This window comes from Neomonachus schauinslandi, chromosome 3 (genome assembly GCF_002201575.2).
Source record: "Neomonachus schauinslandi chromosome 3, ASM220157v2, whole genome shotgun sequence".
NCBI lineage: Eukaryota > Metazoa > Chordata > Mammalia > Carnivora > Phocidae > Neomonachus > Neomonachus schauinslandi.
In genome coordinates this window covers 3,961,848-3,975,338 of record NC_058405.1, presented here as the reverse complement: position 1 = coordinate 3,975,338, position 13,491 = coordinate 3,961,848, and the positions used below count along the sequence as shown (strand labels likewise).

The window sequence follows — 13,491 nt, the reverse complement described above, 5'->3', positions numbered from 1 at the left end:
TTCCCTTCCCTTCCCTCCCCTTCCCTCCCCTACCTTCCCTTCCCTTCCCTTCCCTTCCCTTCCCTCCCCTTCCCTTCTCTTCCTTCCCCTTCCCTTCCCTCCCCTCCCCTTCTCTCCCCTCCCCCCCTTCCCTTCCCTTCCCTTTTCTTTTCTTTTCTTTTCTTTTTCCTTTTGGTGCCAAAACCCAGGAGCAAACATAACTTGCCCTTTTAACTAAGTGTATATAGCATTTCATTTGGATATCAGATTGTGAATGTTCCATACAGCTCATACAGTTCCATACAGCAGTAGGATGTGCCCAAACTATCAAACAGAATGAATTGTAAGAGATGAGATGTTTGCTTGCTAAATAATGCAGAGAATAAAGGCATTTCTTTCTCTGAATAATTACTGTCAACCGGGACAATGGAAATAGAATATGCAATAAATTTCTTTATGGATGGCAGATAAACATGGAGGTAATATTCTCTTTACAAACACAACTGGTAGGACTCGAGACTGGTAAAGAAAGAAACCCCCCAAATAAACACGGGCGCCTGTTACATCTAGTTAGCCAGGTAAGCAGCCTGGCTCACCTGAGCCACTTATTAACTGAACATTCCCCTCCAGGTGACCCAGTGGGATGTAGTGGGTCTTCTTTAAGAGCAGCTCAAGAGGCTAAAGTTGACAAGCTTGTGTCAGAAGTCGAAGTCTCTCTCACTTGGAGGATATTTGAAATTATGAGGACAGATGCATTTTCCCCCAGCTGACACTGCCCCCTAGCCTGGAATCTGAAGCTGCACCCACCATATGCAATACCTGCCATGTCATTCCCTGTCATTCCACTGAACCTCATAGACCCTTGTGAGCACTTAACATGTGTGAGCTATTAAAAAATAAAACAGTGATATTTTAGAAAGATGAGTAAAGGAAATGTGTAGGTTTCTAAATTTTAAAAAAATTCTTTCTCTGCAAAACATTTACAATGTTACTTTTCATCAAAGCAGCCTCTTGAGAATATGGAATAAACCTATATAAACTCATACATTAGGAGTATCATTAACACTCAGATCACATTTTCCTAGACTATTTTTTTTGTTTATCACAAAACACATTTGCAAAGACAGTCTCAAATTCCTTCAATAATTAGATCAAAATAGAAATTATATCGCAATAGAAAAGTGCAATTTAGAAGTATTTTGATTTTATTTTAAAGCTCCTCATTTTTCCTTCCTTAGCAGATTTCTCCCTTTTCCCTCAGTCTACTTTTTTTCTTCATTTTTCTGAGTAATTTTCAGATACTTCACTACAAAGATCCCTGTTTGGTTCAGTCATTTTACTTTTCTTTCTTTCTTTCTTTTTTAATCATTTTACTTTTCTTTCCTCCTTTACTTGGCTGTAGAATCCTGGCCAGTCCTTCTTTGAAGTCAATGTTATCTTGAATCACAATATATAAAGAGAGTCATGCATCACTCATGGGTGTATGGCTTCATGAATTTTCATTTGGTGAACATGCCCAGGTAACCAGCAGCTTCGTAAAGAAATGAAATATTAAGAAGCCCCTTCCTCAGTTTACCCTAATCATCACAAAAGATTTTGGCATATATAGCTACAGATTCTTTTGGTATTTTTTTCTGTACTTTATATAAAAGGACTCACCCAGTGTGTTCTCTTCTGCGTCTGCCCACTTTCATTCGTTGTTGTATTTCTGATAACCATCTATCCTACTGCTTTCAGCAACAGCTACCCACTTTTACTCCTCTAAAATCATCTGCTGTGTGAATATATCCTCATTTATTTATTTACTCTACAATGGAGGAACACTTGAGTCGTCTCCACTCTTTGGTTATTGAATTACGCTGTTACAATTATGTGAATTATTTCGGTGATACTGTTATAAACCATCTTGGGCCTTTTTTGGCGACATGTGTATGCAAGTATTTCCATGGGGCTATTTTCGTGGGGCGTGAACTGAGCCCTGAAATGCCGGCATCACAGGTACCTTCAGCCTGAGTAGATATAGCCAAACACTTTCTCAGAGTGGTTACACTCCCGCCACAGACTTTGGTTTCTGCACCCTCACCAACACCCAGCATAATCAGTGTTGGCTGTTGTGTTAGTAGTTTTCACAGATGCTAGCCATTCCGGTGGTTGTGGTATCCCACTGTGGTTTTAGCTCACGTCTTCCTGCTGACTGATGATGGTGACCAGTATGTGTGTGTGGCTCACTTGGCCATCTCATCTCATGAGGCACCCTTTCAGTAATATTGACATTTAAAAATAAATGGGTTGTTTTATTTTTCTTCTTGATGCGTAGGGATTTTTATATATTCAGGACATTCTTTCTTTCTTAGATCTACATATATGTAAGCATTTTCTCCCAGTTTGTGGCTTGCATTTTCGCCTTATAGTAGGTCTGTAGATGAGTAGAAGCTTGCAGTTTTTACAAAGTTCTTTACATTTAGTGTTTTTTTGTGTCCCACTTAAGAAAATTTGGCTTGGGACATTTTCTTATATTTTCTTATTTCAGTTTGGTTGTTTTAACTTGAATATTTAAGGTGTATTACCAGTGTGGAAGTGATTTCACAGTGGTACAAGAGGAGAGTCCAGACTAATGTTTCTCCATGTGGATTCCCCTGCTGCATTGTGATGACGCCTTTGTGGTGACCAGATGACCCTGGGGAGTGGGTCTGTCTCTAGAATCCACCTTTTGTTGTATGGATCCATTGTGCCTAAGCCAGTACTGAGATATCTTAATCACTAGAGCAGTATAATAAATCTTGATATATAGAAGTCTTCTATATATCATGGAAATTTAATATCCCTCCTTTGACCATGTTTACTTTCTCAGGAACATTTTAAAATTTTTGATGCAGAAGTCTTGACCATTTGTATTAGATCTGTTTCTAGGCCTTTTTCAAACTGTGATGCTATAATAAATATTTTCTGACTGAAAATAACAAGCAAATTTCATTTCCTTTTTGTGTATTATAAATACAGAGATACAATTTCACTGTGAAATTCATGTTTTATCTGCCAAACTTGCTAAGTTCATATGTAAATATTGATTTATATGGAGATTTTTTTGGATTTTCTGCATATACTGCCATATAGTATGTAGATAATGACTTTTATTTTTCTCTTTTAAATCTTGATAGCTTCCTTCCTTTTTTTTTTTCTTGTTTTATTTCACGGGATGGCACTCTTAATAAAAAGATAATGGGAGGTGACAATAACCTAAGATAGGCATCCCTGTCTCATTTTCAATCTCAGGGAAAAGCTTTAGATGTTTTATCATTAAGCAAGTTGTTTTCAGTAGCTTTGCCATTGGTATGGTTAAATTTTATTAGATTAATGGAGTTCCTTCTATTAATAGCTTTCGAAGTTCTTATTTTTAATCAAGAGTAGGCATTGAATGCCCTGAAATGTTTTTTGACATTTATTGAGATGATCATATGTCATATGTTTTTGTTCTTTACTTTTTAGTATTATAAATTACAAGAGTGGATTTCCTAATATGAAGCCAACCTTATGTTACTAGAACAAATCCTATTTGGTTGAAACAGATTACCTGTTGAATGTATTACTGGATTTAATTAGTCAGTATTTTGCTCAGGATTTTTGCATGTACACTATGAAAGAGAACAGCCTGTAATCTTCCTTTCTTTCAATATACTACTTAGGTTTGTAATACCAAGTTTATGCAGGCCTCTTAAAATGAAACGGTGTTCCTCTTCTGTTATTTTCTGGAACAATAGGAATTTGCTTATTTTGCTTATTTTGTTCATCAATATTGGGAAGAATTCACCAGTGAAGTTTAAATTTTCTTTGTGGAAAGGTTTTTAGACATAGATTCAAATTTCTTTCACAGAAAAAAATTAGTCAGATGTTCTATATCTTACTGTGTTAGCTTTGGGAAGATGATGGTTGTTGTCCACATTTCCTAAATACCCATAGTGGCTAAAATGTGATTCCGAATATCTCTTTATCTGTTTTCATGTCTATATTGTCTGTAGTAATGTCATATTTAGGATACCGATAGTTTATGTATTTTCTCTTGTTTTCTCAATCTTGTTAGGGCACTCACCATTTTATTACACTGTTCAAAAGACCACCTTTTGCTTTTGTTTTCTATTCCATTAATTTCTGCTGTTATAATGATTATATTTCATTTTATCTTTATGTAATTTGATGAGCTCCTTGAAAAGTATACTTAGATCATAATTACCAGCCTTTCTTCTGTTTTATAAATAGCATATCAGGCAATAATTTCCATACTAAGTATATCTTTGGTTGCATCTCACAAATTATGATATGTTATAATCAAAATATTTTCTGATTTGCATTGTGGCTCCTTTTTTGGTTCATCGGTTATTTGCAGATGCATTGTTTAATTCCCAAACATTTGGTGATTTTCTAGATATCCATTATTAATTTCTGTCTTAATTCTACCATGATCAGAGTGCATACTCTATGTGATTCAAGTCCTTTAAATGTGATGAAACTGACCTGTGTTCAATTTCAAAGAATGTATATTCTGCAATTGTTTGGTAACAGTGTTGTATATAAGTCAATTAATCACTTGGTAATTATTTATTTCAAAATTTTATCTGCTTATTTCATGAGTTACTAAGAAAAAAATTATATAAAGTCCCCACTGTCATTGTGAATTAATTTTTCTCCTTACAGCTGTTTTTCTTCGTATATTTTGTGCTAGATTTTAGTCTCACTGAAATTTTAAATGCTGTATCTTCCTGATTTAACATTTTATCACTGTGAAATGTTCCTTTTCATCAGTTTTATTTATTTATTTTTTTGTATGTGTTAATTGAGTGTTGCTAAACCACATTTTCCTGTTATCATTGTTTTCAGGTATATCTTGTTTTATCTTTTTATTTCTAAATTTTCTTAATCTATACAGAGTACTTTAGTTCATAATCTTCATCCTTTAGTTAGAGTATTTAGTAGCTTTGCATTTGATGTAATTACTGATTTTGGGGGGGGTTAAATCTATGAATTTATTATTTGACTTGTACTTATTCTGTTTTTTGTGCCTTTATATTTCATAACTTGTCCTTTTTTTATTACAAAAGTATTTTTATTTGCTTTCTGTGCTTTATTCATTTTTCAGTTGTGCGTTTTGTTCTTATTCTGTAGCAGCATAGAACTCATTACCACATTTATTTCCTCCAGTATATTTTGCCATGTGTTTTAATTTATATTTTTTTAATTCAGTCTAATTCTCAAAAAAACCCTTTAAGAAAAGCAATTCTTAGAATGCGGTCATTTCATTTGTTATGTGTTTAATGGAACAAGCCTATTGGTTTTATTTTATTTGAGTTTGACTTTCCTATTTCTTTATATACAAACTTTCAAAACAGTTCACAAAATGTTAATGTATGGCTTTTATTTATTTTCTATATTTTATACAATGATGTTAAAGTTATATCATTTTTAATTTTAAGTGTTCTATTTATATAGTCCACCAACTATTTATATCCTTTTCTTTTAACAGACTTTTATTGGAGACATCCTCTTGCTTGTTAACCCATTCAAGGAGCTTCCAATTTATTCCACTATGGTGAGTATAAAATTTAAAATATCATTTAAAATACCTATTTGCATCAAATGATTGATTAAGAAGAAACCCCAAAACAATAAGTAAAGTCAAATGTCTCAGAGAAGTCTAAATTGAAATTTGCATAATAATGACTTTCATTTGTTCTGAGACAAAAATGGAAAAGAACGTTATCTTCTCAAAAGATTCCTTTGCACTTAGAATGTGTCATTTTCCTACAATTGTAGTCACTAGACCGACTTCTAAAATTAAATAATATATTACTCTACTTTCCATACCTTCTTAACTAATCCAAGATCAGTTGGTTTACAGTCCTTATTTCAACATCATGACCTCTTTCAAAAAAATTCTATGATGTTAAAACAATGAGAATAAGAAAGGATAATGTTGAATTTTGTACATTTTTCCAAATGACCTTCCACTTTTTTTTTTTTTAATGTTTTATTTATTTATTTGAGAGAGAGAGAGAGAGAGAGAGTGAGAGAGAGAGAGCCCAAGAGGAGGTAGGGTCAGAGGGAGAAGCAGACTCCCTGCTGAGCAGGGAGCCCGATGTGGGACTCGATCCCGGGACTCCGGGATCATGACCTGAGCTGAAGGCAGTCGCTTAACCAACTGAGCCACCCAGGCGCCTGACCTTCCACTTTTAATTATGAGACTCTCAAAATTAAAAGAGAAATTGCTTTTGGAAAATTATTCCAGGCGACTGAAAACACAGCATGATTTTCGAGTAGTAATAGATCAAGAATATTATCGTGCAAGCTCTCTATTTTTTTGTAAGCACAAGGCTGGTTCCAGTGAAAGCAGAATCCTATATCCGGAGCAGGAGCATGACAAAGAGGCAAGGGGAGCGGACACGTGTTTCTGAAGCAGGGACGTGCTCCTAGATGTTGGAGGGGGAGGTGGTAGGCAAGAGGTTGGAGAAGAGGGAGAAGGAGAGAAGGAGGGGAAGGGAGAGAGAACACCTTCTTTAAGCTCCCAAGGAATCAATGAAGAATTCTTATAGAAACCCCACCTGCAAAATAGAGTGCCCACTCACTACCCCAGCCTCCGCCCTTCTTACCAAACTAACTTGCACTGTTGCTTTAAAACTGCTGCACCTTGCCCACTGTCCTCACTCCACTCAGGCCGATCCCAGCCTTAGCCTTGGGCAACCTGAATGTTTGGTCACGTGATGGGCCAGGGCAAGAGCAGTCACCTGAAGTCATCTCAGGAGTTTTATCAGAGGAGTTTAACCTGACCTGTGATGATCAAATAGACATATGCACTGTTCGATTTTTTTTTTTTAAGATTTTATTTATTTATTTGAGAGAGAGAATGAGATAGAGAGAGCATGAGAGTGGGGAAGGTCAGAGGGAGAAGCAGACTCCCCGCCGAGCAGGGAGCCCATGTGGGACTCGATCCCAGGACTCCAGGATCATGACCTGAGCTGAAGGCAGTCGCTTAACCAACTGAGCCACCCAGGTGCCCGCACTGTTCGATTTTTATTTCTTTTATGTCAGTTCTTAATAATTCTGTTTTATAAGGATTCTGTTCATTATATTTAATCTTCCAAAGTCTGGGGCATATAATTATTCATGAGTCCTATTTATTATTTTAATGTTTGTAGAGTTTTGAGTGATTTCTTTTCGTTCCCAATGTTGATCATGTGTGCCTTCTCTGACTTTTTAAAATCAATTTGCTAGGAATTTCATGATTATATTAATCTTTTCCAAGAAAAACATTTCCTGACTTAATTTTTTTTCTGCTGTAAATTTATTCTCTATACGATTGATTTCTGCTTTTTCTTTTTATCGTCTCCTTCTTCCTAAGTTCTTGGAGTTTAATTTGATAGTTATTTAAGTTATATAGTTATAGTGTCAGTTTTCTGCCTTATATAAATAAGTATTTGGGGCTTTTAATTTTGCTTTAAACATAGTTTTCTGCATCTTTTTTTAAGATTTTATTTATTTGAGAGAGAGAGAGAGCAAGAGAGAGCATGGGCAGACGGGAGAGGCAGAGGGAGAGGGAGAAGCAGGTTCCCTGCTGAGCAGGGAGCCCAGTGTGGGGTTCGATCCCAGGACCAGGGATCATGACCTGAGCCGAAGGCAGATGCTTAACGGGGTGCCTGAGCCACCAGGGTGCCTGAGTTTTCTGTATCTTTGATGCTTTCCAAGTTCATTATTCTTCCATTTAAGAGAGAGAGAGAGAGAACTCCTGCTATTTAGAGCTGACTATTAATGTGTTGTTTCTGGCTTATATTTATGGTACTATATTGGATCATAGAGTCAGTAAGAATCTTATGGTGAGACAAAAGCCAATTTTAAATAATTACATATTAAGGGAGGACACGTACTGCATGGAGCACTGGGTGTTATACGCAAACAATGAATCATGGATCACTACATCAAAAACTAATGATGTATTGTATGGTGACTAACATAACATAATAAAATAAAATAAAATTAAATTAAAAATAAATAATTACATAAAATATATACATATATAGCTATTGTAAAAATGCTTATGTAGATCTAGAGGTCAAATTCTAAGGATTAGGGAAAATGTACCATAATAAATTGTTTTAGTATGGCATTGCTTGTCATGTTATATTGTATCTCAAATGGAACAGACCTGTGATTTTGTGGTTTCTTTGTTTTTAGGGTGTTAATAGTTTGGCAGTTTTATGGCTTCAAGTAATGTGTTGTATTTGCAGGTCTTTCAGAAATACATATAATAGAGAAAAGGAGAGACATTAACAGACATACTTCTTTATTAATGTAGAAATAAAACACAATGCACTGAGATTTTTGCATGAACACTTCATTAAAACTTAAAATGGTGAATGCAACGTATAACTTATATGTATCATCCTTTATATCCATCAATTCCAGTGGACTCTGACATAGAATGTAAGAGGAAAATAAGTATATTTAGATAAAATATGCACTGATAAAAAGCTTACAATAAAACTGCCCACTTTTTATAGGACATAATGAGATTTTACTGTGTTTGGTGCTTTTGGAATTCACTTCCATTATGTAGAATTAAATACTTTGTACTTTCCTGGGCTACAAGTAATACCTCATAATATAATTATAGATATTAGGTAGCTATAAGGTTTAATTTTTAGGCCGAATTAGTGGTTATCCTCTGTAGCAATCTTAGTACCTTGCGATTTTAAATCAGTTACTTGTGTACTGAAGCACATCAAGTTACCTCAGTGTCCTATGGACATGCAAGGGAAGGTTTCACTTATTTTTGTGCTTATTGATTATATAATCATATATATGCTTATTATCTTAAATTCTGTTCAGATAGTTTAGTTTCTTCCCTCGTTAGTTGAATAAAAGAAGAAACTAAAACATTGAATATGATTATATCTATAAGGATTATATAGACCAGGAGAATGACTTCTGTGTTTCATGTTGAAAAAAAATCCACATGCATCATCTGTAACTCACTTTAATTTTGTTACCATTAACTGTGTTATATTAAGCTTTGCATAACATTCATTTCTTATTTCCAGGAGGCCATTAATCATGGATGTAGAGCCCTCTGCTTTGAACTGCATTTTGAGACTAATACAAACACATGGCAGCAAGCAGCCCTGTCCCTGGTTTGGGACATAAGCAATGTTAAGGTGATGCGAATAGTCACTGGGGAGGAGTGGCACCTAACGGGCCAGTAGGCAGACGGTTCTAAATGAAGTACAACCAGCAAGGGGGGGGGGGGGGGGGGCGGCTCACTATTGTGCTGCCCATTTATGTTGAAGGCCAAGTGACATCACTCATTTTAAACACGTAAGAGGTAGGGGAGAGGGAAAAAATAGCAAAGTAGCCAGATCTTTCTGAAAAGGCTTTGCAAAAGGAGCAGTGTTATAATCGGGAACAAGAATGCTTCATCAAACCAAGAAACATTTATTGAGTCTATTAAACACAATATGTTATGTTAGGTATTTGGGGATGCTAAGAGTCTCCTCACCCTTAAAAACTGCATTGACATTATAGAGATAATACATAAGTAATGATAAAAATAATCACAGACTTCACTTGTAGCTGAGGACAGTAAGATAGCTATATTGAGAATGTACACTATTAATTGACAAGTCAGGAGGTTGGAGGGAAGGAAATCTTACCAAGTTGAGAAAGGCATTAGTTGGAAAAGCAATGTGATTGGTGCAAATCCCAAGGAATGAGTAAGATTCTGGTAAGGGGAGAGGAAGTATACTTTGGAGAATTGTCTAGAGACACATTATGGGGACAAAAAATATAGGATCATTGAGAAGAAGGCATAGACTAATCCTATAAGAGCAGGAGTTCAAAAAGTTAAAGAATTGAAAGTCTGGTTTAGATCTAGACTATAAAGCTAAGTTAGAGAGTTTGGGTTTTAATTTTAGAAAATAAAGACCCACTAGAAACAAACAAGTCTGATACAAATAGTGTTTATAAGTCTGTCACCATCAGTTTGAGAAAAAGAGACATTTAGGCAAGAAGACTAGTTAGTAGGCACTGAAATAATCCAAGAGCAAGCCTAGTGTGGGAGCTCTGGTGGTAATGGGCAAAAGTTGAGTGGGTCTGTGAAAAGACAGTAAGAAGAACCTGAAGAGAATTTCATTTAAGGAACAAATAAGAGAGGAGCATCCCTTGAAGATACAGGTTTTGAATTTGTGGGTCTAGGAGAATCTATAAAAAAAAGAAAATGAAAGAAGAGAAAAATTGATGAGGAAAAACCAGGTTCAGGTGAATGTACAAAGTTTTTGGAGATTAAAATGAAATAATGTTGAGGTTCTACCTTGGATGCAAGATTAGGAATAATTCACATAGATATTTTGTTTTGTAAGATTTCTAGGATTCATACCAAGTTTAAGAATGAGGTAGAAAAATAGTAGAAAGCAATGAAGGATCAGGAAGAGGAGATAGAGGAAGAGGATAGGGAAAGGGGGAGGGAGAGGGGAAGGGGACAGGGATCGGGTGACCACAATGACAGGGCAGATGGCAGCCACTAAAGAACCAGGTCTAGGGGCGCCTGGGTGGCTCAGTGTTATACATCTGCCTTCGGCTCAGGTCATGATCTCAGGGTCCTGGAATTGAGCCCCACATCTGGCTCTCTGCTCAGTGGGGAGTCTGCTTCTCCCTCTCCCTCTGCCCCCCCCCCATGCTCGTACACTCTCTCTCTCTCTCTCTCAAATAAATAAATAAAATCCTTAAAAAAACCCAGGTCTAATGCATTGTCGAGGTAGTAATTAGAAAGGACAAACAACATGGTGTTTGTATCATTGTGGAAACCAGTGAACACGTGAATGTCATGAGAGTAGACACTTCAGCTGTAGATATGCATTGGCCCCCTCAAACATCCATGTCAGACTTGTCTCAGATATTTCTCACTGTTCTCTTTACTATGGACTTCACAAACCAAAGATACATCACTTGGAAACCTCAGTGTGCAAAATAATGACGCCATTCCAGATGAGAGATCTGGAGATCATTTCTCAAGGTTATATTTTTAAGTACACAAGGACACAGAAATGATCAGTACCCACTTTCTCTTTGTCCTCTATTGGCGGTGAGATTAAGCTTTCCCACTATGTAAAATGGCACCTAGTGTAGCATGTCAGGCTTAGGGCTTCATTTAATTTTCAGATTCTGCTTGTTGTTGGTGTCCTAATGTTCCCACGGCCTGTTTGAGTTTGGCGAGTAGTTGGGGTGACTGAGCAGAGAGTGTTACCTCTGGACGAGTGGGGCTGGAAAGAGGACCTTCTTCACTGGAAGCAGAGTCCAGCAAAGGGAGGTACCCATGAATGAGGTTGATGTGATGTCATCTCACCCATGGGTTCCAATCGAGCCCTTAAAATTACCAGTGACCAGAATCCTCTCGTTCCCAGATGATGCACATGGGGAGAGAATAAGGTGAAAGGGAGAGAGAAGGCATGTGGGAGGGAGTGGCTGTTGCTGATGGTAGTTGCTGGACCCAGTGGGAACATCCAATAATATTAATAATGAAAATGACAGTGGCAATGAATGATAACCAGTCTGAAGGTTACATGGCCTGTCAGAAAACTGGACCTGCGTAAGTGAAGATCTTCAAGCTTCAAAAGAAATAATTAAGTAGAATTGATTATTATCTTTATTAAATGCACTATTATATTAACATTATTATTTTGTATTTATATTACTTACAAAGCCTAGAATCAGCATCGAGCTAAGTATTACCAGGGGATAGCAATTGAATAGTCTACAACATAAAGTCTGACACTGTATGGAAAGGAGAGGGCTTTTAAGAGAAGGGATCTGAGAAATGTTAGTTTGATTATCATGAAAAAACGTAGACACCCAAGATCCCTTACACGTCTAAAGTCTAGTAAAACTTGGCCTTAAGAGAAGATGTGACCCTGAGGAGGTTTGAAGAAGCAGAGTAGGAGTCACATATGCTCCTGGCTCTCTTCTGTCTTGCCTTGTTTGTAACATCTAATGAAATTCTCAGCAGGATTTTACAGATGGAGTTTAAAAGCATTCTGTTAAAATTTGATTAGGCCAGTGTTGGACTTGGGACATGAAATAGTGTTAGTGCAAGTGTTCAAAAGGAACAGAAATTTGTCCTGCAAGAAAATAGAGCTGGGCTAGAACTCCCTGGTTGGTTTATGAATTATAATGTATACGTTGCTATCATTAATTCTTTTGGTATCCATTTTAAATTCTGAAATAATTAAAAATACAAAACTCTGAAAACTATTTCAAATAAAGAAGTCCTATCTGTTCACATACACTCCTGAGACTGGGATGCAGCTATAAAGATGTGCTAAGAACACATCATGCCCTACTTCAATTGTAACGTTTGTTTTCTGCGTAGAACAGAAAATAAAGCTTTGTTTTAATTATATGGTGTCTTAGATTAGCTGGTGTAGTGTCCTGTGAACACAGGCAAATTCCTTTTCATAAGCAATGACAACCGCTCTCCTGAAACTATTATCCTTTCATCCAGTCATTTTTCTTAAAGGTTTTATTTTATTTTTTTATTAGAGAGAGAGCTCATGTGCACAAGCAGGGGGAGGGGCAGAGGGAGAGGGAGAAGCAGACTCCCCGCTGAGCAGGGAGCCCGATGCAGGGCTCAATCCCAGGACCCCTGAGATCATGACCTGAGCCAAAGGCAGGCGCTTAACTGACTGAGCCACCCAGGCGCCCCTCATCCAGTCCTTCATATGTTCACTATACATAGGCACATACGGTTGTCCCACTTACTTGTGGTTTTGCTTTCCATGGTCTCAGTTACCCAAGGTCAGGGTCAGTTGGGGACCGATCTTCCTTCTGATGTAGCATCACATCAGAAGCCTGCATCACATGCCTGTGTCACTCATTGCACTTCATCTCATCATGTAGACAATTGATCATCTTTCATCATCGCAAGAAGAGGGGTATATATACAGGAAGAGAAGGTATTTTGAGAGAGACAGAGAAACCACACTTGTACAACTTTTATTACAGTATATTGTTATAAGTGTTCTATTTCATTATTAGTTATCCTTGGTAATCTCTTACTGTGCTGAATTTATAAATTCAACTTTATCATAGTTAAGTATATATAAGAAAACACATAGTGTATATAGGGTTCGGTATTCTCTGTGGTTTTGGGCACCCCCTGGGGGTCCTGGAACATAGACCACATGGGTAAAGGGGGGTGGGGACTAATTACATGTGAAAAAAAAACTTCAAATGCCATTATTTTCCATTTTAATTCACTCAGATATATTGCTGATATATTCACATATATTAACTGTATCCTTTTACAAAACAAATCTTCATTAGCCATTGTACTTTTTTATGTTGATAGTTTCAGGTCTCGATAATTTATTCTAAATGCCCTATAGTATTTTATCATATTAAAACACAATCCTTTATATTCATCCATTAAACCCTATACTGATTTTTAAATTATTGGCATGTTTTCTGCTCTTACAAAGA

The 13,491-nt window shown here is 36.6% G+C and overlaps 1 protein-coding gene across 1 annotated transcript in view; it reads left to right on the top strand.

Annotated features, from left to right (window-relative positions):
* The window catches only part of MYO16 (myosin XVI), a 441,248-nt gene that overhangs the window by 140,150 nt on the left and 287,607 nt on the right, over positions 1-13,491 (top strand). The window contains exon 11 of the mRNA XM_044913335.1: positions 5,495-5,560. Within this exon, the coding sequence (XP_044769270.1) occupies positions 5,495-5,560 (66 nt within the window). The remainder of the gene's footprint in view (positions 1-5,494; positions 5,561-13,491) is intronic.